This window comes from Phoxinus phoxinus, assembly GCF_949152265.1.
Source record: "Phoxinus phoxinus genome assembly, chromosome: 17".
NCBI classification, from domain to species: domain Eukaryota; kingdom Metazoa; phylum Chordata; class Actinopteri; order Cypriniformes; family Leuciscidae; genus Phoxinus; species Phoxinus phoxinus.
In genome coordinates this window covers 3105850-3132716 of record NC_136892.1, presented here as the reverse complement: position 1 = coordinate 3132716, position 26867 = coordinate 3105850, and the positions used below count along the sequence as shown (strand labels likewise).

At 38.9% G+C, this 26867-nt stretch overlaps 1 protein-coding gene across 5 annotated transcripts in view; it reads left to right on the top strand.

The window, feature by feature from the left end:
• The window catches only part of camk2a (calcium/calmodulin-dependent protein kinase II alpha), a 113481-nt gene that overhangs the window by 46139 nt on the left and 40475 nt on the right, over positions 1–26867 (top strand). For all 5 annotated transcript variants that reach the window (XM_079585077.1, XM_079585074.1, XM_079585075.1 and 2 more), the window contains 5 exons: positions 9826–9885; positions 16349–16403; positions 18845–18910; positions 20029–20101; positions 23064–23166. In XM_079585077.1, coding sequence (XP_079441203.1) covers positions 20075–20101; positions 23064–23166 — 130 coding nt within the window. In that variant the 5' untranslated portion in view covers positions 9826–9885; positions 16349–16403; positions 18845–18910; positions 20029–20074. The remainder of the gene's footprint in view (positions 1–9825; positions 9886–16348; positions 16404–18844; positions 18911–20028; positions 20102–23063; positions 23167–26867) is intronic.

The window sequence follows — 26867 nt, the reverse complement described above, 5'->3', positions numbered from 1 at the left end:
ATGTTCACGATTGTGCTGCATTCACTCACAAAAAATACATGTTTTATATATTTACAGTAGGAAATTTACTAAATATCTTCATGGAACATGATCTTTACTTAATATCCTAATGATTTTTGGCATAAAAGAAAAATCTATAATTTTGACCCATACAATGTATTGTTGGCTATTGCCACAGATATACCCGTGCGACTCCAGACTGGGTTTGTGATCCAGGGTCACATATAATGTTTCGCCTAAACTGACAAATATGAAAAGTAACTGAAGATTCCACATTTTCCACACAACTCTTTTCTTATGATTTCTGTCTTGTTGTATTTCAAATGAAAAGAACAAGTGGGCTTATATCGTGCAGGCTTAAAGGGTGATGTGATGATTGACAGGTCAGCTTGGTTCAGAGTTAATATCTAATCTTATGTTGGCCCAAATTTATATTAAGTGGCTTTAACTACTATGTACTAACATTGAAATTAATAATTTGATACAATGGACTTATTGTGTACATAAATGTTTTTACATTGTACTTATATTTTAGAAATACCTGCTTGTAATTAAAGATGTAATTAATGTATGTAATTACACTGTTGACCTTCCCTTACACCTTAACCCACCCTTAAACTTACCCATACCACCACACCTGTCCCTAACCTTACCCGTATCACACCTCAATAGCAGAAAAAGTATTTTACAATATAACATGAACACAATAAGTACATTGTACTTATTTTTCTATGTAAGTACATAGTAGTTAAAGCCACTTAATATAAAGTGGGACCGCCCAAACTATTCAAAGTGTTTAAAAATGGGAGTAGGTAGTGCTTAATTTCCAGCTAAAGGTAAATTGCACAGATATCATCCGCAGGGCCACAACTCTGCAGATTTGAGGACATTAAGGGAAATACTAAACAGAGAAAAGCAAGTCCTTGCAATCTACAAGAAAGTCATATAAAATCTGACTGACTTCAGAATTAAAGTTTCCTGATAATTTACTCGCCCCCACGTCATCCAAGATGTTCATGTCTTTCTTTCTTCAGTCGAACAGAAATGAAAGTTTTTGAGGAAAACATTGCAGGATGTTTCTCCATATAGTGACTTCAATGGGGTCCAAATGTGAGTTTCAAAGTCTGGACACGATCCCAGCCGAGGAATAAGAGTCTTATCTAGACAAACCAGCGGACATTTTATAAAATAAATAAACATTTATATACTTTTATACCACAAATGCTCGTCTTGCACTAGCTGTGATGCGGCACACATTACGTAATCACGTTGAAAGGTCACGCGTGTTCCGGTTCCAACACTAAGTCAGTTTGACTATGTTACACGTGACCTTTCAGCGTGAATAAAACTATACAGAACAAGACTGTGACACTGTGAGGTTTGATGGATGTTCAAAAGAATAATTAAACTTGCTAGAGCAGCAGCGAGGCCAGTTGTGAAGAACAAGTTTTGTAGAGCTCGACACAGAAACCGTATGGCCCTGGGGTCTTATCATTCTGCATATAGTTTAATTGATTCCTCTATTTTCCGGGATTGTAGAGATTTTTCTAGGTTCCTTCTTTTGTCTTGCTTAATGCTGGGGATGTTCAGCAGAACTTCCAACATAGAGTAATCATCCTAAGGGAATTCTACTGTGTATAAATCTGAGTAGTATTTTTGAAAGGTATGGGTAATTTCATGAGGATCCAGTGCTATCTTTTGAGTTGTTTTCCTAACATTAGGTACTGTAAATGCTGAGATGCCGCTTTTGACCAACAAAGGTGGTCATGAAAATACACCCCCACTTTAAAACCATATTTAAAATATTTGCATAGTCCAGGAGTGTCCAATCCTGATCCTGGAGGGTCACTGTCCAGAAGAGTTCGGCTTCAACCCCAATTGACCGTTCGCAAAGACCCGCCCCCTTTAGTTACTGTCGCTATGTACGACAAGCTACGCCGCTCTCACACACACCATGTTCTCACACAGTGAAAAATACATCGCGGAGCAGAGAGGACACTGACAACACACTGACAGACAGGACAGACCAGCTTACTTCTGATATGAAAAGAAGTCTCAACTTTCAATTTTTTTTTTTTTTTAAGAAATTTAAACAGTCAGTAGAGTTAGTAGATTAACATGGGAGGATTTGAACTTGAAAAAAACGGAGTGTACTGACGCCTTTCCGCACACACGGGCACACACACACACACACACACACACACACACACGTCAATCGCTCACACAGAAACAGGAGCTTTGACTTTTATTAATAAATGACCTTCACTACTGAATATCTACATTATATTACTCAGTAAGGAGGTTTTAATGCCGTTGTTTTTGAAGTAATTTAACTCACAGCTTCATTGCTAGCAGAGACGCTGCACAGATTCAGGTAATTCACACACACATCTTTCTCTCTCTCAATTGACCGTTCGCAAAGACCCGCCCCCTTTAGTTACTGTCGCTATGTCCGACAAGCCACGCCTCTCTGACACACACCATGTTCTCACGCAGTGAAAAACACACCGCGGAGCAGAGAGGACACTGACAACACACTGACAGACACAGACCAGCTTACTTCTGATATTAAACAAAGTCTCACCTTTCACATTTGGTCATTTTTAAAAAGAAATGTAAACAATAAGTAGCGTTTTGTGTCTCTTTAATGTGTGTGACAGATCGCTGTGTCGCCTCAGTTAAAGCCGCTCGTGAACCGGTCATCTCTTCCTTCTAGTTCATTTATAGCATCAAATAAACATGAATGAACATCAGAAGGAATGTTGTGTTAACCGCGGAAAGGCGTCAGTACACTCCGCTTCTCAAACTCAAATCCTCCCTTAATCTACTAACTCTCCTGACGGCTTTGTCCGACAAAAATGGCGGATTCAGCAGATTGCGGATTATGATTGGTCAGATCGCCTGTCAATCAAACTCCCTGCGAAGGGTCAATTAAACACACCTGAACCAGATAATCAAGGTCTTTCTAGGATTACTAAAGGCAGGTGTGTTGAAGTTAAAGCTTAACTCTTCTGGACAGTGGCCCTCTAGGACCAATTTTGAATATTATAAATATGGGTGAGTGGGGGTGAATTCTCACTGACCACCTTTGTTTGTCTTGACCTAGAAACAGCTCTGCGTCTTACTGTGTTGTTTGAAGTCTGTCACATCCTTCCCAGACTGCAACATACTGTCGGCTCAGATCCGGGCCACATCTGGTACATGTGGATTCACCGCGTGCCAGATGTGGGCCGACACTATATTGCTGGGGTTGTTGTCATTTACAAATAGGCTACCCGTCCCTAAAACATATGTCATTATTGTGATTTAAAAGTCAGAGAGCGCTTAACGTTTCTGCAATTGTAGAAACATGTGCTGCATGAAAGGATTGAGATGGTTAAGATTTTCTTATGTAAGTGTTGCATAGCAAACATTTTCACACACTGTGGAATGATGGGTTTTAAAGCTTGGAAGTGGCTTTAAATCCACTTCCTTCTGAGGGGGCCAAGATAGATTTTTTTCATCTTGGCATAATAGTGATGAAGCATGAACATGTTCTTTGTTTTGTGTTTGGACTTATAAACGGATAGTTCCGGTCCTTGATTCTGATTAGTTGAGCCGAATTCGAAGCCGCATTACATTAGTGTTACACAAACACACACCTATGTCCGCATTACATTAGTGTTACACAAACACACACCTATGTCCGCATTACATTAGTGTTACACAAACACACACCTGTGACCGCATTACATTAGTGTTACACAAACACACACCTGTGACCGCATTACATTAGTGTTACACAAACACACACCTGTGACCGCACTACATTAGTGTTACACAAACACACACCTATGTCCGCATTACATTAGTGTTACACAAACACACATCTGTGACCGCATTACATTAGTGTTACACAAACACACACCTGTGACCGCATTACATTAGTGTTACACAAACACACTCCTGTGACCGCATTACATTAGTGTTACACAAACACACACCTGTGACCGCATTACATTAGTGTTACACAAACACACACCTGTGACCGCACACAAACACACATCTGTGACCGCATTACATTAGTGTTACACAAACACACACCTGTGACCGCACTACATTAGTGTTACACAAACACACATCTGTGACTGCATTACATTAGTGTTACACAAACACACATCTGTGACTGCATTACATTAGTGTTACACAAACACACACCTGTGACCGCACTACATTAGTGTTACACAAACACACACCTGTGACCGCATTACATTAGTGTTACACAAACACACACCTGTGACCGCACTACATTAGTGTTACACAAACACACACCTGTGACCGCACTACATTAGTGTTACACAAACACACATCTGTGACTGCATTACATTAGTGTTACACAAACACACACCTGTGACCGCATTACATTAGTGTTACACAAACATACACCTGTGACTGCATTACATTAGTGTTACACAAACACACACCTGTGACCGCATTACATTAGTGTTACACAAACACACCTGTGACCGCATTACATTAGTGTTACACAAACACACACCTGTGACCGCATTACATTAGTGTTACACAAACACACACCTGTGACCGCATTACATTAGTGTTACACAAACACACACCTGTGACCGCACTACATTAGTGTTACACAAACACACACCTGTGACCGCACTACATTAGTGTTACACAAACACACACCTGTGACCGCATTACATTAGTGTTACACAAACACACATCTCTGACCGCATTACATTAGTGTTACACAAACACACACCTGTGACCGCATTACATTAGTGTTACACAAACACACACCTGTGACCGCATTACATTAGTGTTACACAAACACACACCTGTGACCGCATTACATTAGTGTTACACAAACACACATCTGTGACCGCATTACATTAGTGTTACACAAACACACACCTGTGACCGCACTACATTAGTGTTACACAAACACACATCTGTGACTGCATTACATTAGTGTTACACAAACACACACCTGTGACCGCATTACATTAGTGTTACACAAACACACATCTCTGACCGCATTACATTAGTGTTACACAAACACACACCTGTGACCGCATTACATTAGTGTTACACAAACACACACCTGTGACCGCATTACATTAGTGTTACACAAACACACACCTGTGACCGCACTACATTACTGTTACACAAACACACACCTGTGACCGCACTACATTAGTGTTACACAAACACACACCTGTGACCGCATTACATTAGTGTTACACAAACACACATCTCTGACCGCATTACATTAGTGTTACACAAACACACACCTGTGACCGCATTACATTAGTGTTACACAAACACACACCTGTGACCGCATTACATTAGTATTACACAAACACACACCTGTGACCGCACTACATTAGTGTTACACAAACACACACCTGTGACCGCATTACATTAGTGTTACACAAACACACAGCTGTGACCGCATTACATTAGTGTTACACAAACACACACCTGTGAACGCATTACATTAGTGTTACACAAACACACATCTGTGACCGCATTACATTAGTGTTACACAAACACACACCTGTGAACGCATTACATTAGTGTTACACAAACACAGACCTGTGACCGCATTACATTAGTGTTACACAAACACACACCTGTGACCGCATTACATTAGTGTTACACAAACACACATCTGTGACCGCATTACATTAGTGTTACACAAACACACACCTGTGACCGCATTACATTAGTGTTACACAAACACACACCTGTGACCGCATTACATTAGTGTTACACAAACACACCTCTGTGACCGCATTACATTAGTGTTACACAAACACACACCTGTGACCGCATTACATTAGTGTTACACAAACACAGACCTGTGACCGCATTACATTAGTGTTACACAAACACACACCTGTGACCGCATTACATTAGTGTTACACAAACACACATCTGTGACTGCATTACATTAGTGTTACACAAACACACATCTGTGACCGCATTACATTAGTATTACACAAACACACATCTGTGACCGCATTACATTAGTGTTACACAAACACACCTCTGTGACCGCATTACATTAGTGTTACACAAACACACACCTGTGACCGCATTACATTAGTGTTACACAAACACACACCTGTGACCGCATTACATTAGTGTTACACAAACACAGACCTGTGACCGCATTACATTAGTGTTACACAAACACACACCTGTGACCGCATTACATTAGTGTTACACAAACACACATCTGTGACTGCATTACATTAGTGTTACACAAACACACATCTGTGACCGCATTACATTAGTATTACACAAACACACACCTGTGACCGCATTACATTAGTGTTACACAAACACACACCTGTGACCGCATTACATTAGTGTTACACAAACACAGACCTGTGACCGCATTACATTAGTGTTACACAAACACACACCTGTGACCGCATTACATTAGTGTTACACAAACACACATCTGTGACTGCATTACATTAGTGTTACACAAACACAGACCTGTGACCGCATTACATTAGTGTTACACAAACACACACCTGTGACCGCATTACATTAGTGTTACACAAACACACACCTGTGACCGCATTACATTAGTGTTACACAAACACAGACCTGTGACCGCATTACATTAGTGTTACACAAACACACACCTGTGACCGCATTACATTAGTGTTACACAAACACACATCTGTGACTGCATTACATTAGTGTTACACAAACACACACCTGTGACCGCATTACATTAGTATTACACAAACACACATCTGTGACCGCATTACATTAGTGTTACACAAACACACATCTGTGACCGCATTACATTAGTGTTACACAAACACACATCTGTGACCGCATTACATTAGTGTTACACAAACACACATCTGTGACCGCATTACATTAGTGTTACACAAACACACCCCTGTGACCGCATTACATTAGTGTTACTCAAACACACACCTGTGACCGCATTACATTAGTGTTACACAAACACACACCTGTGACCGCATTACATTAGTGTTACACAAACACACACCTGTGACTGCATTACATTAGTGTTACACAAACACACACCTGTGACCGCATTACATTAGTGTTACACAAACACACACCTATGTCCGCATTACATTAGTGTTACACAAACACACACCTGTGACCGCATTACATTAGTGTTACACAAACACACACCTGTGACTGCATTACATTAGTGTTACACAAACACACACCTGTGACCGCATTACATTAGTGTAACACAAACACACACCTGTGACCGCATTACATTAGTGTTACACAAACACACACCTGTGACCGCATTACATTAGTGTTACACAAACACACACCTATGTCCGCATTACATTAGTGTTACACAAACACACACATGTGACCGCATTACATTAGTGTTACACAAACACACACCTGTGACTGCATTACATTAGTGTTACACAAACACACACCTGTGACCGCATTACATTAGTGTAACACAAACACACACCTGTGACCGCATTACATTAGTGTTACACAAACACACACCTGTGACTGCATTACATTAGTGTTACACAAACACACACCTGTGACTGCATTACATTAGTGTAACACAAACACACACCTGTGACCGCATTACATTAGTGTTACACAAACACACACCTGTGACCGCATTACATTAGTGTTACTAATGTAACACTAATGTGCCGTTTGTGATTCTCTGTTGCTGCATGTGTTGCTTAGCAACCTCTTTGGAACTACATTGCTTGGCGGAGGAATAAATGTTATAACGTTATATTTTTTGTTGCTGGTGTTTATTTTATGAAGACAATAAATATTAAAATGTTTCAAATTTTTATTATAACAATTTTGTGGAGTGACCGTTTTATAAAAGCAATAAGTCCCTTGAAGCCGTTCAAGCGCTCCGCGTCGTGTCTAACAACACCCTTTAGCTGTTCTAAATTCACTGTAAAATACGGCTTTGTGGGGCTTATTGCTTTATTTTATGTTGAAGGTTTTTTCTCGTTGTTCCCTGCTAGCTTTGTATATGGACTTTTAGTTTGTAATGTTGTTCTGTTCCTGTTTCCTGTTACCCTTTGTGATTCCCTGATTGTTCGCACCTGTGTCTTGTTACCCTGATTATTCCTTGCGTTTGAGGCAAGGTCGAAATGGGAATTTCCTAAATACTTGAAATGTCCCACTTCTGACCTCTGTGACTTCCAGTCAATCACATTTGCTGACCACATGATTTTGCCATAACACATTAAGAACACTGTGGGCCCTATCTTGCACCCAGCGCAATTGACTTTGAACACCGTCGCATGTATCATTCCTATTTTGCACCCGCGCACAGCGGACTTTTCCCTCCACAGACGCGCGTCGGTAAATTAGGGAATGAACTTGCGCTCGCAGGGGCGGTTCAGCGCAAAGAGGAGCGTGTTCCGGTGCTTCCCTGGCGCTATTTTCCAGTTTTAGAAAGCAATTGCGCCACTGACCAGGAAAAAAACAGTTTTAAGTCAGTGGCGCATTGCGCGTTAGTCATATGGTATTTTAAGCGCACGTGCTTGGCCATAATGTTAACGCGCATCCACTTTGATTCTCTAATATAAACATACGCAGCAGTTTTAATTTTTGCAAATCATACATTATTACAAGGAAAAATATTAACACACGAGGGAAATCATTGTTGTGTCCGTGAAGATGTGGAAAAGATCTATCTAGATTAAAAATAAAAAAAATCTAGATTACACATTTACCCAAATTATACGCCTGTTTAACCGAAGCTAATTTGGGTGGGTTTCTCCCATCATCCCCAATGTCACTTCTCTGTTTTACGGCCCTGACGAGAGCGTCGGTCTCCTCGGCTGTGAACCGCTCCTGGCGTGCGCCTGGCAAATCCGCCGTTATAATAGCAATCCGCCGTGGAACAAGCGCGCCGGCTCTTAAAGGGAATGTGAGAGGACGCTCTGATTGGTTTATTTCACGTTACGCCCAAACCACACCTATGAATAATGAAGCAACTTCAGACCAACCCCTTTTAGATTTGCGCCAGGCGCAAGAGTCGTTTATCCCGCCGGGAAAATAGCAACAGCGCCTGGATCCGCCCACAAAGTTACTTGCGCTTTGCGCTTTCACACTTGCGTTTCAGATCGTTAAAATAGGGCCCTTTGTGTAAAATTATAGCAAAGTTGATGAAAAGCAAAAATTAAGGTATCATTATTTAAAGCTTAGTTTGTTCAAGATGCCTGAAGTGGCATGAAATGTCAGGACTCGCTGAGGAAGGGAGTGATTGATCTGCCCTGAGGTCACAGTTCAAACGGCGTCCCACATGTTATTTTCAAGTAGGAGGTGGAAAAAAATCTGATTTCCAAGTGGTCTGGAAGGAAATATAAGCCCTTGTGTTTCCTCTGTTCAGGGTCAAGTCTTGTCCATGGATGCGTTGGTGGTGCGCTCAGTTCTGGTTCTTTTTTATTTCTTGTTTCATTTTCTTTTGTTATTATTAAATGGAAAATGAATACTGCATTTGGGTCCTGCTCTACCTTGAGTCTACCCCAACCTTACAGATTGTGCCATCAATGTGTATGACCAAGACAGACCACTTTAATGAGGTTTATAAGAAGCGTGACTTGCTTCTTTAATAATGTTTTTTAATATAAATAACTTTAACAAAAATTAAGAAACTTTATTTCCATTGGGTGTACCATTTTTTCCACAGCACAGTCAAAAAATAAGCTATGTACTCTTTTATATTTTCCATTTTGAATGTTGAAAACTAGAAGTACTCATGCTTTTCTTTTAATATATGTGAAAAAACTCTTTATATATATGTTTTAGATCACCAGAAGCTGGACAGGGAGGCTAGGATCTGCAGACTGCTGAAGCACTCCAATATTGGTAAGTTTTCAAGCTCTCTAATTCAGATCGTAACATAACCTTGTTGTTTTTATATGAAGCCAATTGAAGGCATGATGGGTTTGAGACCGTTTTCTATTATCATTTGTAATGCACAGGTAGGGGAAGAGTTATAATAACTAGCTACATTTTGTAGGACATTAGCCCAATAGGGAAATATGTATACTTAATTATGATCAACTGATTTGGGGGATTCCTGACAAAATCAGTCTCAGACATCTGACTAACAGAGTTAATATTTGTGTATGGACTATAATAGGATATAACTCTCTTGGCCATAGACAACAACAGGCTCTAACACTTTCAACTTTCACATACTTTAGCTGTGATCGGCATGATTAGGGACTCTAAACTCTTTAACTATTCTAAATAATCACACACGCAAACACAATTTGTTATAGGAAGAGGGTTCAAGCTGAAGCAGAGTGGAAAATCAAAAGCATGAAGTTATGGCAGTATATGATATTCAGCCTGAAGGAGACATCTAACGCACCTTTGTGAAGCGGTGATACTTAATGTACCAATTAATAAGACGTCTTGCCTGTTTGAAAGAGAGTCCTGATGCAATTCTTCGAGGCTTCAGTTCATCCTGTGTTGATGAGAGAGAGCCAGAACATGTCTGAATGGAAAGGCAAAAGCCTGGCACAAACAAACATAAGGAGTCCTTCGAAGACTTCAAATTCTTCCTTTTCCCACTGTATTCATAGCCAGTGATGGTTTACCGTGTGTGGATGTCACCCCCCCTCAGGAGTTGAGTGAGCCCGTGAGGAGTTGTACTTTCAGAGAGAAAGTTTACTATCCTTTTGTCTTTTATACGGAAATATAATATATGACATATATGTCCCTATATTGCTAGCGACGCCATCATATATGCTAAATATAAGACAATATTGCTATCACATATATACATATCTCTACTTATATGTTGATATAGGTTTTTAACATATATAAATTTGCCATATTAAATGAGTATATTGATATTTATTAATATGATGTATATGATTATTATTTATATAATACTGTATGTTTTGACCATATATATCACCGATATGTTTAATTTATATATGCCAAACTATTTACTATTTAACTATTTATTTCAAGTCTACAGATCAAATCTACATATCCACATTTCATTTCAATTTCTATCTCATTTTCGAATCTTTTATAAATAAAATGTATTATTTATTATTATTTTACCTCTTCTTGACCAGCTCATAAAAACAAAACAAATACTACACAAATTATATTTGAAAACTGATAATTATATATGTGACATGTATATAAAAAAACACTATTATACATACATAAAATGTATGGGCTGGTTTTATATGTCAATTGTTCCATTTTCTAATAGGTTTTATACATGGGCACATATATGGCCATATATATTTTATATATGTGGATATATTTAATATATGTATATTTCATGTGTACAAATATTACATTTCCGTTATCAGGGGGGTTTGCATATGAAATTGGATTGGGTGTTAACACAAAAGCTTCTTATAATAGTAACCGAGTGAGTTAGCAAAATATAATGTCAATTAACATACAGGAAATTAAAATTGCAGGTCATAGATACCAAACATGGTATTGTCAGGATGTTATGTTTTGTTCTTTGTGTTTGTGTCTGTTTCTGTCTTGCCAATTGACCTAGTTCCCAAGTGTGTGTCGGGTTTATTCAGTTCACCTGTTGTTGATTAATTAATTAATTAGTTCCCTCAGTTGGTTGTGTGTATGTTAATGCGGCATTCACGCCATGTCGTAATTAGCGTAGTCTAAAGATGACAACACGTGACGTTATATTCGGAGCTGTTCACGTCCACGGACTGGGAATTATGCGTTTCTTTGGCACCACTATCAATGCCTAAATGACACATGGTACAAGTAGGAGCTCTCAAACAATTCCCATCTTACAAGTTGTAATTATGAGCTCTACGAGGACGTGAATGCTTTTTACAAGTTAAAATCATGTAATTGCGGTAATTACAACATGGCGTGGACGGACATAAACTCCCTGTTGTGTTCAGTTCTTTGTCCGGTCTCGTTGATGTAAAGTGGTTGTTTTCTTGTCTCCTGAGTTTGTATGATCTGAAGAACTTTTGGATTAAAGACTGTTTGTGTGAAATACTCCATTGTTGTGCACTTTGTACATTTCCTAAAGAATATGTGAGTATTGCTTCAAAACTCACTGTTACCTCATATAGTTCCCTTTTAGTGTGTATGTAACAATTGTGTATGAGTCTCAGTAAAAAGACCGCCCCATGTCTCGTTCTGTTGCCGAAATATGGTTAGCTCATGTTATAATGCGGTTGCTAGGGTGCTCTGAATGGTTGCTAAGGCATGGCACGGCAGTTGCTATGGTAATACTGACTACTTGCTGAACTGAGCGAATAGAGTGAACTCTAGTCTGCCTGACACTGAAAATGGTTCAGAGGGATATCTTCGGATGTACAGTATGTACGATTCTTCAAAAATGCTGTCCCTCACACTTTTTCTTTTCTTCCTTTTTTTTTTTGCTAGCTTTTTGTTAGTAGCCTTTAGAGGTGTATACTAAAATATTATATGCGTCTGGAAAATGGCTTATGACAAGTTAGAGTAAGTAAAAGAGTCATAGAGTTTTTAAATGGATGTACACATGGGCATGGGTTCAGAAGCTAGACCATTTTTTTAATCTAGCTATTTGGCTGCAGAGTTGACTTTTTACAGCGCTATCTTATTGCCGATTCTCACCAGATTTGGTGCACAGTCTAATATATACGGTCTCTATGGATCTGCCAAATTTCATAATGAGCAGTCATTCACAAACTGAAGATGCAGGAATTTGATTGGCTACTGGCAGCCGTTTTTGTTGCTTTGTGCGATTAAGGTTATAAAGCTTTCATACCCCTAAAAGATACACATCCATGATCCAATTATATTTTCCTTGATCAAACGGTTTGAGAAGGCATAAATGGCTTTGTCAGTTTATGCCTGGTTCAGATTACACAATTTTAGCCAGATTTTGGCACGATTCGTTTGACGTAGGGTGTCGTGGGGATTCGTACATTTATCGACTGAGAACTAATCATTGTTATATAAATAAACAGTTTTATTGTTTGAATCTCTTGATTTACCGCGAGTAACATGTTTGTACCATGCCTCAGAGACCACTAACATAGCATGATCAGAATGAACTTTATTTGTAGTAATAGTAATACAGTCTTTTCTCCACCATACAAGTACAGGTGAAACTCGAAAAATTAGAATATGGTGCAAAAGTTCATTTATTTCAGTAATTCAACTTAAAAGCTGAAACTAATATATTAATATAGACTCATTACATGCAAAGTGAGATATATTGTTATAATTTTGAAAAGCTTATGAAAACCCCGAATTCAAAATTAGAATATTGTGAAAAGGTTATCATAAACTGTAAGCCATAATCATCAAAATTATATCAAATAAAGGCTTGAAATATCTCACTTTGCATGTAATGAGTCTATATTTATATATTAGTTTCACCTTTTAAGTTGAGTTACTGAAATAAATGAACTTTTGCACAATATTAAAAATTTTCGAGTTTCACCTGTATATGTCTGCAGGAACAGATGATGAAGTTCAAATGTAGTTTTTAATAATCCACACAACAATAACACACAGGGCAGAAGAGAAACACCTTAACGCAAATGTGACCAGACTACAAACAGAGGAAAAGGATGAACTTAACTTAAAGCTGCAGTCCGGCACTTTTTTGGGTTTAAAAATATCAAAAAAGACATTTAAAAAAAAAAAACGTAACCAGCCAGTGTTCAAAACGATCTGCTTGCCTTACCTCGATTCAAAACGGTAAGCTTGTAATAATGATTTTAATTCCAGTGGTACTGGTGGATTTCCGCGGGAATTTCGAGCATGTCTTTGCGTCATTACGTCACTTCTGTACACATAGAGAAGGAGTCCCGGCTAGCGTGTGTGGATGATGGAGGTGGAGATTTAGCTTAGCACTTGGTATGGCGGATCCCGAAAGTTTAAAGCGACAATCACCAGTGACAACTGGAGATTCACCAGTTGTAAAACCCAAAGACTTAAAAAATATATATTTTTCACGTTTTGACGTGATATAAGCAATCGTTAGATTTAATCAGCATGATATAGCTACTGCAATGCTTCCCCCCACCCCCCGAATTTGGTCAGAACAAAAGTGAATGTTTCTTACTTGTTCAGATGACATTTTCCGATGAAAATTCTAATGTTGACACTTTCAAAAAGTATACTCTGAGATTGCTGATGACAGTACAGTATCCACAGCGACGCGACAGCCTCAATACATTGTGTTCATCCGCGCTGTTTCATGCCGATTTACTACCCACGCACAGTTAATAATTCCGCGAATAACTGCAATTGCAGATTTCTAACAGAGATGGCGACAAAGAGGAAAAACGACGGACTGCAGCTTTAAGTACTGACACGATTAAACAACATTTATTACTAACAACACACAGCTGAAACAAACAAACTCATAATGATGGTGACCATGGTAACAAAGAAATGGCGAAAAAAAAAAAAAAAAGGAAGACATGTGACTAACGAAATCAAACTGAATGTCCATGAAAGCTAAAACAAACTAAACATAACAAAACAGCGCTGTGTTACTGTCACATTGTTAATGTGTTCTGTTCTGTGTTGTGATCTTGTTTCCCCCTGTCTTTGTGATTTTGGTTTAGTCCTGTTAGTCTGTTTAATTAGAAATTCCCGACACCTGTGTCTTGTTAATTTTTCCATTAACCCCAGTTCTTTTAAGCCCTGTGTTTTCCCTCAGTGTTTGTTGGTCGTCGTCGTTGTATGGTAGTGTGCTTTGAAGTCCTGGAGTGGTTTCCGTTGTTCCTGAAAGTTGATTTAATTAATAAACTAACTGCATTCAAGTACCCGTGTCCTCGTCTTCGGCATCCTGCACCTAACCTGACAGTTACCCCACAACTCTAACTCTGCATATAAAGTGACCTGCATGGGTAGCAATTCAACAGGTTTCATTAGAATGAAATAAAATCATGTAAATTAGGTGATCAAACGTAACTGTAATGGGATCAGGGAAGTAGGAGGCAAGATGTTAAATGTCACCTTAATAATAAAATAAACATAAACAACAAAACAAAAGGAGTAGTCCAAGATAAACGTACACTGTAAAAAAAATGTTGGTTTAACTTAAAAAAGCAAGTTACCTTAAAATTTTGAGTTCGTTGTAATTAAAATTTTGAGTTAATAGAATGAGGAAGAATGGTTTAATAAACAGAAACTCAAAATAGTATGTTATCTTCACACATTAGTTATCGAAGTTGATTTGACAAAAGATAAAAAGTTGTGATAACAAATCATGAAAATATTTGGTAACACTTTATAATAACTGGATGCTATTAATCATTAGTTAGGCATAAGTAAACAGTTAATTAATCATTTATAAAGCATAAATAAACATGAATAAGCAGTTTATAAATACATCTATAAATACTTTATAAGCATATCTATAATGTATTTAATAATTGTATTTTCATACTTTATTAATGATCAATTTATCCTTTCTAAATGAAGTATTGCATTATTTACACACTAGTTATTTAGGAGTTGTCAGTGGTTCATACGATCACTTGAAAAGTGTAAGTAAATGATTAATAAACTATTTTCATACATCTTATTATTCAGACATATAGTATAGTTAATTAGTGTTTGGTTAAATGCTTTATTAACATGTATTTCTACTGTAATTCATGATTAATTCAGGTAGTTATAAAGTATTAAGTAGTGGTCAGTTAACTATTTTAGTGAGTTCATCTAAAGTGAGGACTATTCATGCCTTGTAAAGCATTTACAAAGGAGATTTAAAGGCTCATTTATCTTCTAAATAGAAAAAGGAATCAAACACAACACAGTAATACAGAACATAGAAATATTAAGATGTATGAACGCACATTTAAATAGTTTATTAATCATTTACACTTTTAAGTGATCTTATGAACCACTGACAACTCTTAAATAACTGGTTTGTAAATAATGCAATACTTAATTTAGAAATTATAAATTGATCATTAATAAAGTATGATAATTATTAAACACATTATAGATATGCTTATGAAATCAAGAATAAAGCATTATAGCTGTATTTATAAACTGCTTATTAATGTCTATTAATGCTTTATAAATGATGAATTAACTGTTTACTAACGCATACCTAATGATTAATAGCGTGCAGTTATTATAAAGTGTTACCAAATATTTTTTTACAGTGTACCTGTGGCAACATTTTTCCAGTTTCTCCACCGTTTTAAAGTGAAATGTTCAGTGAGTGAAGAACAGGAAGAACAATCCTAAAAACTATATCTGTGAGAAAACCATAAGAAACAAAAATGACTTCTTGATCATGTTTTCTCTTTTTCTCTTTTCCATGCAAACCACACCGCCGACTCTTCCCCAGTGCGACTGCATGACAGCATCTCAGAGGAAGGCCACCATTACCTCATCTTCGACCTGTAAGTTTCTCTGGCCAACCATACCACACAAAAAGCATCTTAGCATCTTATATAAACTATAAATCGGCCCGAAAAAGGCCCATGTGAGTAAATGCATGATTTGTTTTCAGAAATTGCTAAATACATGTACTTGCCTGTGCTAATGTCAGGGTTGATGTGGGAATAGCTAATGATCTTTCTTCATATTGAAATAATTACAGCACTTACTGTATGACACCTTCACAAAACTATTGTCTTAAAATTGCCAGATGTTGGAAAGCATAAGGGTGTTTCTTAAACTTTTTATTAGTGATTTTTATTAGAAGAACTAACAAATTTCAGCTTTTGGTGACACTTTATTTTAACATGCCCTTTTTACAGTTTAATTACACATTGGTACAGAGTGATATTAATTAACAACATGTAGACTTACTATAGGGTTAGGGTTTGTTTTAGTGTTAGTTCCTTGTAGTTACACATCATTTACTGTTAACACTAATAAATACATGTAACGTGTAATTAGATGACATTAAAAAAAAGTGTACCCAATTTTTTATTTTATTAAGGCGAGACACGGCAGGCAAAAACATCGTGTTTTTTTTCACTGGTCAATTTTGAGATTTTGGTATATTTGTCTTCAATAACATGTCTTCTTTCAGACTTGTGGTGAAAAAAAGTCTGAAATGCACATTTAGGTCTTTATTTTACTAACTTTGTCTGTTTGTGTCTGTAGATCGTGAAAGTAAAAGGATGAATGCGCAATCTCATTGGCTGATGATAAATCTTTAAAGCCCGTTTTCTCAAAATGACTTTTCTCTCATTCTCCAAGTCTGAAATCTCCACTTCAGTCGCACCGATATACACCAAACCTTCCAGTCTTGTGCCTAGTTATATTATGAAGACATTTCCAGAGGGATTTGTAAATATATTATTCCTAGCCTGATTTATATAACATTTTATTCCAAAAAACATGGCGAAAATACATTTGGCTATTGACAGTATATTCTGATTTACAGGATAACAAAAGTAGATATCCATAAATCCCTCTGTAATATTTTTCCCATTTAATATGTGAACACAATGAAAAAATATTTTTTAACCTGGCTTTATCCAATCCTCAGATTTCGTTTTTTTATATATATATTAGGGCTGTCAAAAGATTAATCGTGATTAATCACATCCAAAATAAAAGTTTGTGTTTACATAATATATGTGTGTATACTGTGTAGAATTATTATGTATAAATACACACACATTCATATATATATTTAAGGAATAATTGCATTTATATACTGTATATACATTTATATAATTTATATTATATATAAATATTTTATATATAAATATAACCAATTTTTCTTAAATATATACATGATTGTGTGTGTTATTATATATATATAAATAATTATACACAGTACACACACATATTATGTAAACACAAACTTTTATTTTGGATGCGATTAATCGCGATTAATCTTTTGACAGCCCTAATATATATAAATGCAAATTAGTGCATATTTAATTAGATATTGCCTAATTTGCATATTTAAACATTAAATTACAGAAAACTTGTAATAATTTTTTTCTCATCTTAATGTAGGGAATCACCTGGGAAAGTTTCATGGTGATATCTGCTAGTTAAAAACTTTACCCTATTCACCTGTAGTGTCTCGCCTTAAGATCATATTGCAACCGCTTTGGAAATGTTTTACCACAATGACAAAGTCAACATATTTATGTTGTATTTATTTTGTACACTATACTACACAGAAGACTAGCATATACATATATCTAGCATAGACATATCTAGTATAGATATTTTGAAAGTTATTGGAGTCAAGGCAACAGTGCACTCTGTTTACTTTCATTGTATGGATGTTAAATGTAAACAGTAAAGTTTGACCTAAAGCCATGAGACTGGTTTCTTTATATTCCCTGGGCCGTACCAGGTCGAGTGATTGGTACTGTATCCATACCACCACCTAGTTGCCAAAATATAACAATGTTCAAAAAGTGCTTATATAATTTTTTTAATTACTATTAAATTTGGCCTATTATGCAGAGTACTATATCTGCCATATTACATATCCTCCATTTTAAATTTTAATGTAAGCGCTTTTTTTTTATTTTATTTTTTTATTGTTGTCTAAAGCCTTAACAAATCGAATGACTTTAGTGACAGTAAAAGCAATTTACGTTATATTAGTATTTCTGCTCGGTTTTAATTTTTTTATACCTAAAATCAATATGCAATCACATTTTTAGCCACTGGCCCCATAATTTCTGAATATAGCTATATCATTTATTTTATTTTTGTACTGTCACAAAAACACCCTGGTATTCACCATGTTAGTAGACGAATTAAATGAACTAGTAAGAGTGTGTAAAGTAGACAGGGTCATGAAGTTCCTATAGAAGTATAATAACTAATCCTTAGTGCTGCTTCTTGTGGTCTGCTCCAGAGTAACGGGTGGTGAGCTGTTTGAAGACATCGTTGCCAGGGAATATTACAGCGAAGCAGATGCCAGGTGGGTGGGCTCTCGTCCGCATAACACAAACTCACTCTATGTATAAAAGCACTACACAAATAATGTCAAATATGCAAATGCATGAATGCACACTCAGTTAAAGGGATAGTTCGGCCAAAAAAATGATATTAAACCCATGATTTACTCGCCCTCAAGCCGTTCGAGATGCATATGTCAATCATTTTTCAGACAAACACATTTTCAGTTATTTGAGAAAATGTCTTGGATCTTTCAATGGTTATAATGTCAAGTTATGGGGTCCAACTCCTTCAAGTCCCAAAAATGTGCATGCATCCTTCACGAAAGTAAACCATCCGGCTCCAGGGGGATAAACCAAGGCCTTCTGAGGGTAATCCGTGCGCTTTTGTCGTACAAATATACATAAACTTTATAAATGAAAATAACTGGCTTCCGGCAACGGTCGACGCGCGTTCACGGGAGATGGATGCCGACGTATGACGTAGCGTAGGAAGCGTCGTGACGTAGAACTCAATATCCTCTTCTCTAATATCAAAATCCTCCGACTTTTTCTTTTTCGTGGAAATCCTGAGTAGATTTTAGTTTTGCTCTCTGGCTGCGCTGTCACGTTCGTTCTACGTCACGGCGCTTCCTACGCTACGCTACGTCATACGCCGGCAACCATCTCCCGTGAACGCGCGTCGACCGTTGCCGGAAGCCAGTTATTTTCATTTATAAAGTTTTAAATATGTATATTTTTACGACAAAACCGCACGGATTACCATCAGAAGGCCTTGGTTTATCCCCCTGGAGGTGGACCCCATAACTTGACATTATAACCACTGAAAGATCTAAGACATTTTCTAAAATAACTGAAAATGTGTTTGTCTGAAAAATTATTGACATGTATCTCGAACGGCTTGAGGGCGAGTAAATCATGGGTTTAATATCATTTTTGGCCGGACTATCCGTTTAAATAGTCCACAGGTAAGTCTCCTTGCCTTGATAACTCACAAATTTTGCACAACTATCCAAATTTGCCATTTGTGCATTTTCATCAGAAAGTCTATGCATCACATAGTCACGTTTCGAAGGACAATATATCCCCCTGTATTTGAGTAAAAGCTTTCTCTCTTTTTCTGTTCTTCTTCTGCCTGAAGCCACTGCATACAGCAGATTTTGGAGGCAGTTCTTCATTGCCATCAGATGGGTGTCGTTCACAGAGACTTAAAGGTATTTTATCATGATTGACCTCAAATGTCTTTTTTTTTAGCATTCATTATGGGCCGAGCAAGACGCATTCCTCAAAACAAACTCAATTATAATGAATTCACAAACATAGCTTTAAAAAATGATATGATATAATGCCGGAAGACCAGTTTAATAACACTTTAAATGCTGCAGCAAATACAGAAGTGCACTAGTCTGTAGTATTTGTTTGGTAAGAGACTGTCTGCTATCTAAAAACTTCATCTAAAATTAGTGCTGCATAAATTGATAATCACTTTTTTTCCCCACGATTCCACGACTAAATGGTAATTTCTGCAAAAATATCATTAATTTGAATTTTTTTAATCGGTTTGAATGAATGATTAAATACGTGACTTGTTTCATCACTGGCCGAATCAGCGTTTTTTGAACAAATCTCTTGAGTGAACGATTCACTGACAAACACATTTTTTAACGGTCTTGTCGCCACCTACTGGTGTAACGATGTAATCCTTACAATCTTTATTTAAAGCGTCAAGTTACTTTTAGAAGATGATTTTGATGGCTTCTGTAGACATCCGTGTTTATATCCGAACTATAAACTTTATTCCCAGTACTTCTGTGATCATTTGAATTATTGTATGACAGAAATAATGCTACTGTGTGTTTGTGAAGCTGTTTCTTACTAAACATGGCAACTGCTCTCTCTTGATCAGAACGCAGATCTGAATGTTTGCTGTGATCGTACTTATATTGGCATAGTACCCACGGCCATTACATATTTAAAACAGTAATATCCTATACTAAACCTAAACTAATCTTGAACAAACTATATATCATTTGAAAGCTTACAGTCTCTAGTTTACATATTTGGTGACTGATTTTTTTTATTTTATTACTGAGGAGCCGTAATTTATCAATTTGCAACAAGAATATTTTCATACTCCTAAGGCGTGTTCAGTCCTTTATTTTGAAATAGTGATGAACATGAAAAATCATGAAAGAATGGTAGAAACCTCAGTTTGTTTTCATGCCAAGAGTTCAGAAGATAGCAATCCATTTTAAATATAAAGAAAAAAATAATAGATCCACCATTAGTGATGTGTCAGCGAGCTATAATGCACATACGTGATCTTTTGTGTTTCTTAGAGGTTGAATTCATTTCGAAATCTGCCAAACTTCCAATACTACTTCTGAATAGGATGTCTACTTCATAAATTGTATGAAAATTGTAAAAATAATGGTTCAGATCACTCAGACAACATATGGAAATGAAGGCGCCCTTATATGGGCAGTAATGTCCACTAGTGGAGAAGTGTGGTACTGCGCCCAAACTACATCTCACTGAACGCTCATTTCAAGAGATATCAACCTAAAATTTGAAACACAACTTGTTCAGATTTTTGGCTTTGATTTTATTTTTTTATTTTTTTGCATTTTTAAAGTCCACCAGGTTTTGAAAATATATATTTTATATAAAATATGAATAATTTAATTTTTAACATTGTACATTTTCATAAACTCAAACTTCTATAACTTTTTTTCTGTTTAACTTTCCTAATTTATTTCTACAAAAATCTGCCAAATGTCTTCTTTAAAACAAGACCAATCTTACATCTATATTCCAAAGCATTCGTGAATTACAACCATTTAAGTTCGGAATGTGCATTTTCATGTATATTAAAAAAAGGGGGCGCCGCTTAAAGGGTTAAAGGTTTAATAGACACAGGCGAATCATTGTAATTCAGGAATAAGATGGCGTGCGTGTTTGAATCGAGATCGCCGTCTTTTAACGATTAATCGTGCAGGTCTTATCTAAATGCTCTCAGATGTTGTACCAGTGTGTAGGTAATAATACATTAACTGATCTCACTGTTTAGAGACATAACAACTAAGGCCTATTTTACATACAGTATACACTACATAAGCAACACGTTCTTATTATAGCGGCCTTATCTAACAGGTTAACACATTCACACTGGGAGTGAGAGACACGCAGTGAGATCCCACAAGTGGCTCATTTTTATATTTTCTTCAGTACGACTCATGCTAAATTCACAAGCTCTGACTATATCTAGAAAAAAAACACCAGGAAACTTAAAAAGACACAAATGTAATCCTGAATGCAGTCGACTTAATCTGTGAAAAGTGGTTAAAAAATAAATAAAACTATACTTATAATGCAATTGACCTTATAACCTTTTGATTGTGCGGTGTCCAAGTGGTTATTGTCTACACTGCACTGTGTATTCAGGGACAGAAGTGACATTTAAGTCTTTGATCTGGGAATTTACGGTCAATTATAAGTTAACAGCGATGGTCATTGACCGAACAGTCACTGCTCTGCAGATATTGCTCAACACCAGTACCATATGCAGTACACATGGCAATACATTGAATATGACTAGCCAAGCATATTATATATGTTAAGCTACCATGATCGACAGTTTTAAAAGTTAATTACATCAAGACAACTCAATTTACAAAATCGACTCAAAGAAAATACAATGAAGAAAAAAAAATGCCACTCTCAATATGTATGTTTTACAGGTGAAACTCGAAAAATTTGAATATCGTGCAAATTTATTTCAGTAATTCAACTTAAAAGGTGAAACAAATTTATTATATAGACTCATTACATGCAAAGTGAGATATTTCAAGCCTTTATTTGTTATAATTTTGATGATTATGGCTTACAGCTTATGAAAACCCCAAATTCAAAATTAGAATATTGTGAAAAGGTTTTCATAAGCTGTAAGCCATAATCATCAAAATTATTACAAATAAAGGCTTGAAATATCTCACTTTGCATGTAATGAGTCTATATAATATATTAGTTTCACTTTTTAAGTTGAATTACTGAAATAAATGAACTTTTTTGCACTTTTTCGAGTTTCACCTGTAATATGTTGGAAGAAAAAAAACTAATATTTCATTAGCACTTTAATATTTTTAATTTTTGTCCCGTTTGTTTCCATGTTTCTAGCCGGAGAACCTGCTTCTGGCTTCCAAATCGAAAGGCGCAGCTGTGAAGTTAGCAGACTTTGGCCTTGCCATTGAGGTTGAAGGGGAACAACAGGCCTGGTTTGGTAATGACCCGTTTATTATTATATTTTACCACCAAACAGCATTAATATGGAATTGCAACAAAAAAAAAACTGTTAAAGATTAACACTACAAAGATATCTTCACATAATATTGTGAATATATGAATAATATGAACTATGAATTGCTACGCTGTTCTATTCCCTTTTTCTGTTTCTTTTCTGTATATTTGCACCTGTTTTGGTGCCGATATAAATCTTTATGCATTTGATACAATTACTAGGAGAATAAGAAAGTTTATGTTCTCTTTCATAAGAGTCACTTTAACGCTTGCCTTTAACTTTAACGTGTGCGTTTTGACGTAATCATTGGCCTTATCACCATCTCGTTCAGATTTCTGTCTTCAAGGTTGCAATTACATCTGGTTACTCTGCAAGCCTGACTGGTTTTCCTGTCAACTTCTCTCGATTCAGTCTCAATGACAGCTCATCTTTAGGGTATACTTATTAGGGGTGTAACGGTTCAAATTGCTCACGGTTCGGTTTGTATCACGACTTTAGGTTCATGGTGTCGGTACAGTTCGGTATGTGCTATGTTCGGGGGAAAAAGGACTACTGTCAAATAAAAATAAAATAAAAATCTAACTACAAACAACAGCAAAAATAAATACAATATAGCAAAGATACTAAATAAACAGTGCTTTTCAGGTTTTTCAGGTAGATCTACAGTAGTTCTCTTACGTAGAGTTCTCTCCTACTGCGTCGAAGCGACGCTACGGTAAAGATATTCTTTTTCGAGATTGAAGCCAAAAATTAATCCTTAATTTTGTAAATATGTAAAACGCTTTTCTGTAGCATACAACCTAAGGCAGAGCGAATCGCGCGCCCATTGGCTGCTTAGCCAGAAAAGCACAGCCTATGCGAGGCCAGTGACGCCAACCAATGAGGGCGCACCGCGCCCTCTGCGTCACCTCCCGCCGAAACGGGCGTGGTCTAGGCCTATAAATATGAGCATAGCTGTCTCCACTCTGATTTTCTATTCTTCACGAAGCTACACGCATCGTAGGACCGGATTCGAGCCACCACAGCCGTCTGATACAAGCACCTCAGCAGGACGAGCCCTTACCTGAAGCCGCTGGTCTTCGCCGCCTTCAGCCGCCGTTCCCTGCTGCGCTTCTCCGGCGTGGAATATCCTTTCTTTATCCTTGTGTGTGTTTTGTGTGTGTGTTCGCCCCCGCGTCACACATTTTTTCTCACAAAAGAGCAACGAGTGTCTTTTTAAAGATGCCTCGTGATTCCTGCGGCTCCTGCCGAGCCACGCTCATCGACGGGGACCACCACGTGCTGTGTGTTTCCTGCTTGGGCGAGGAACATGCAGCTATCGCTCTCGGTGATGGCGGCTGCCATCACTGTGACATGATGCCAATCGCGACTCTGCGGACTCGCCTGGCATCTTTCACGGAAGCTGCTCCTCCACCCCCTGTTAGCGCCGCGCCGTAAAAAGCGCCGCGCTCAGCGGGTCCCGGAACCCCCCTCCACGAGGAGCTCGCCGCCGCCGCTAGCTCCTCTCTCCGCTTCGCTGGAGTCGCTCTCCGACGGACAAAGGCCGCAGCCCGCCGCCTTGTCTGTCATGGACGACGACCAGCTAGCCGCATCTGAGGGGGATGACGACTGCTGTTCGCTTCTCGCTTCGGAAAGCGAGGGATGGGCGAGCTCCGTGGATCTCCCCTCCCCTGCTGTCCCGGAACGTCGAGGAGGGAAGAAAAGCATCGAAGCAGAGCTAATGCGTCTGCTCGCGCAGGCCGTGTCGAGCCTCGGCCTCGATTGGTCGACGCCCGAGGAGCCTGCCTTCAACCGGCTGGATGGATGCTTCCTTTCTGGAGACCGCGCTTCGCCCCCCTCCAGGCACGCCCCGTTTCTTCCTGAGCTTCATGAAGAGGTAGCGAAATCATGGAAGGCGCCTTTTTCAGCCAGAGTACGTACTTCTGCCTCGCCAGCATTCTCCGTTGTGGACGGTGCTCGAGACAGAGGCTACCACGCTCTCCCTCCGGTCGAGGAGGCCGTAGCGACTCACTTTTGCCCGCCCTCTGCTGGACGGCGGGCTAAGGGAGTCCTACCATCCAAAGCCTGCCGCACGTCGTCAGCTTTGAACGGCCGCGTGTATTCCGCCGCCGGACAAGCTGCATCGGCGCTGCACACCATGGCGGTGCTTCAAATCCACCAGGCTAACCTCCTCCGCTAGACGAGGAAGGCCCGGGCGCGATCAACGTGCCGGACTTGCGTAGCGCCACAGACCTCGCTCTTCGTGCTACTAAGTCCGCCGCACACGCCATTGGTAGGATTATGGCCTCAGCAACTGTTTCTGAGAGACATTTGTGGTTGACGCTATCTGAAATGGCGGAGTCAGAGCGCTCTGCGTTCCTCGACGCACCCGTTTCAGCGACTGGCCTCTTCGGATCGTCCGTCAAAGACTTCGCGGACCGATTCGCCGAGGTGCAGAAAACATCGCAGGCAATGAAACATTTCCTGCCAAAGCGCTCCAGTTCCGCAACAGGCCGCCCTAAACAGCCGTCTGTTCGAACTCAGCAGCGCCCCGCGCCAGCCGCGCCAACCCAGCAGCAACAGGCCCGAGAGAGACCACGGTCTCGCTCCGCCGGACGCCGCCCGCCGCCACGAGGTCCTCGGCCTAAGATCACACTCAAGCCCGAGGCCTCGGCGCCATCCTAGCCTTGCTAGGAAAAAGACGGTGTTCGAGTCCCGCTGCGGCCGGACTTCCACCCAAGATTCCCGCTTGTACAGCCCTAAGTTCCGTGTTTGTACCAGTGTACTCAGCAGCCAACAAACCGGCCGTAAAGCCCGTTTGCCTGCACACAAACGCCGTTTTCACGGCGACCCAGATAAATCTAAAAAAGAGTTTAATTTCTGGTGTTCCGGCCACGGCCGATGGTGTAATGTGTGTATATTCAATGCCCACCCAGTGCCCATTCATTCACACAAGCACAGCCCCGTACAACACAGGGTTTGCACACATAAAATCGGCTCATGCCGATTGTGCTTTACATGTAGTGAGCGTGCCCACTGTCCAGTGCCCACAACCACTACACACTGCACGCTCCGCGGTTTCTGTAAAAACGAAACCAACGAACGATCAGTCAGTTCACAAACACAGTATTCCTGGTGTTATAAGTGTGCCCGCCAACCCGCGCCCACATTTATTCACAAATATAACGAGCCCTACGGGACTCGTCCCGCGCACTCTCTCTCGACTCAGAGAACAGAGCGCGCGCGGGATGCATACTGTGTTAAACATGCCCCCCGCCTCAGACGCCACGGCGTCCATGTTACAGCACACGGTTGCTCTCGTGACGCCGCCATTTCGCGACCAGGGCCCAGATTACATTCAACCCCTAGTCACGCGTGCAGATGCATGGGAAAGACTTCCCGGGGTCTCAGAATGGGTGCTAGAGACTATAAAAAGAGGCTATTCGCTACAGTTTTATCGACGCCCTCCCCGTTACACGGCGAGAGTCGAAACGACGGTAAAAACAGAAGTAGCACATCTACTTCTAGCCGAAATAGCGAAGCTATTGAGCAAAGGGGCCATAGAGCCTTTATCTCAAGCTCAGAGCGAAGGGGGTCTGTACAGCAGATATTTCCTGGTACCGAAAAAAGACGGGGGTCTCAGACCCATTTTAGATCTGAGGCATCTGAACAAAGCGCTAACAAAGCGAAAGTTCAGAATGCTC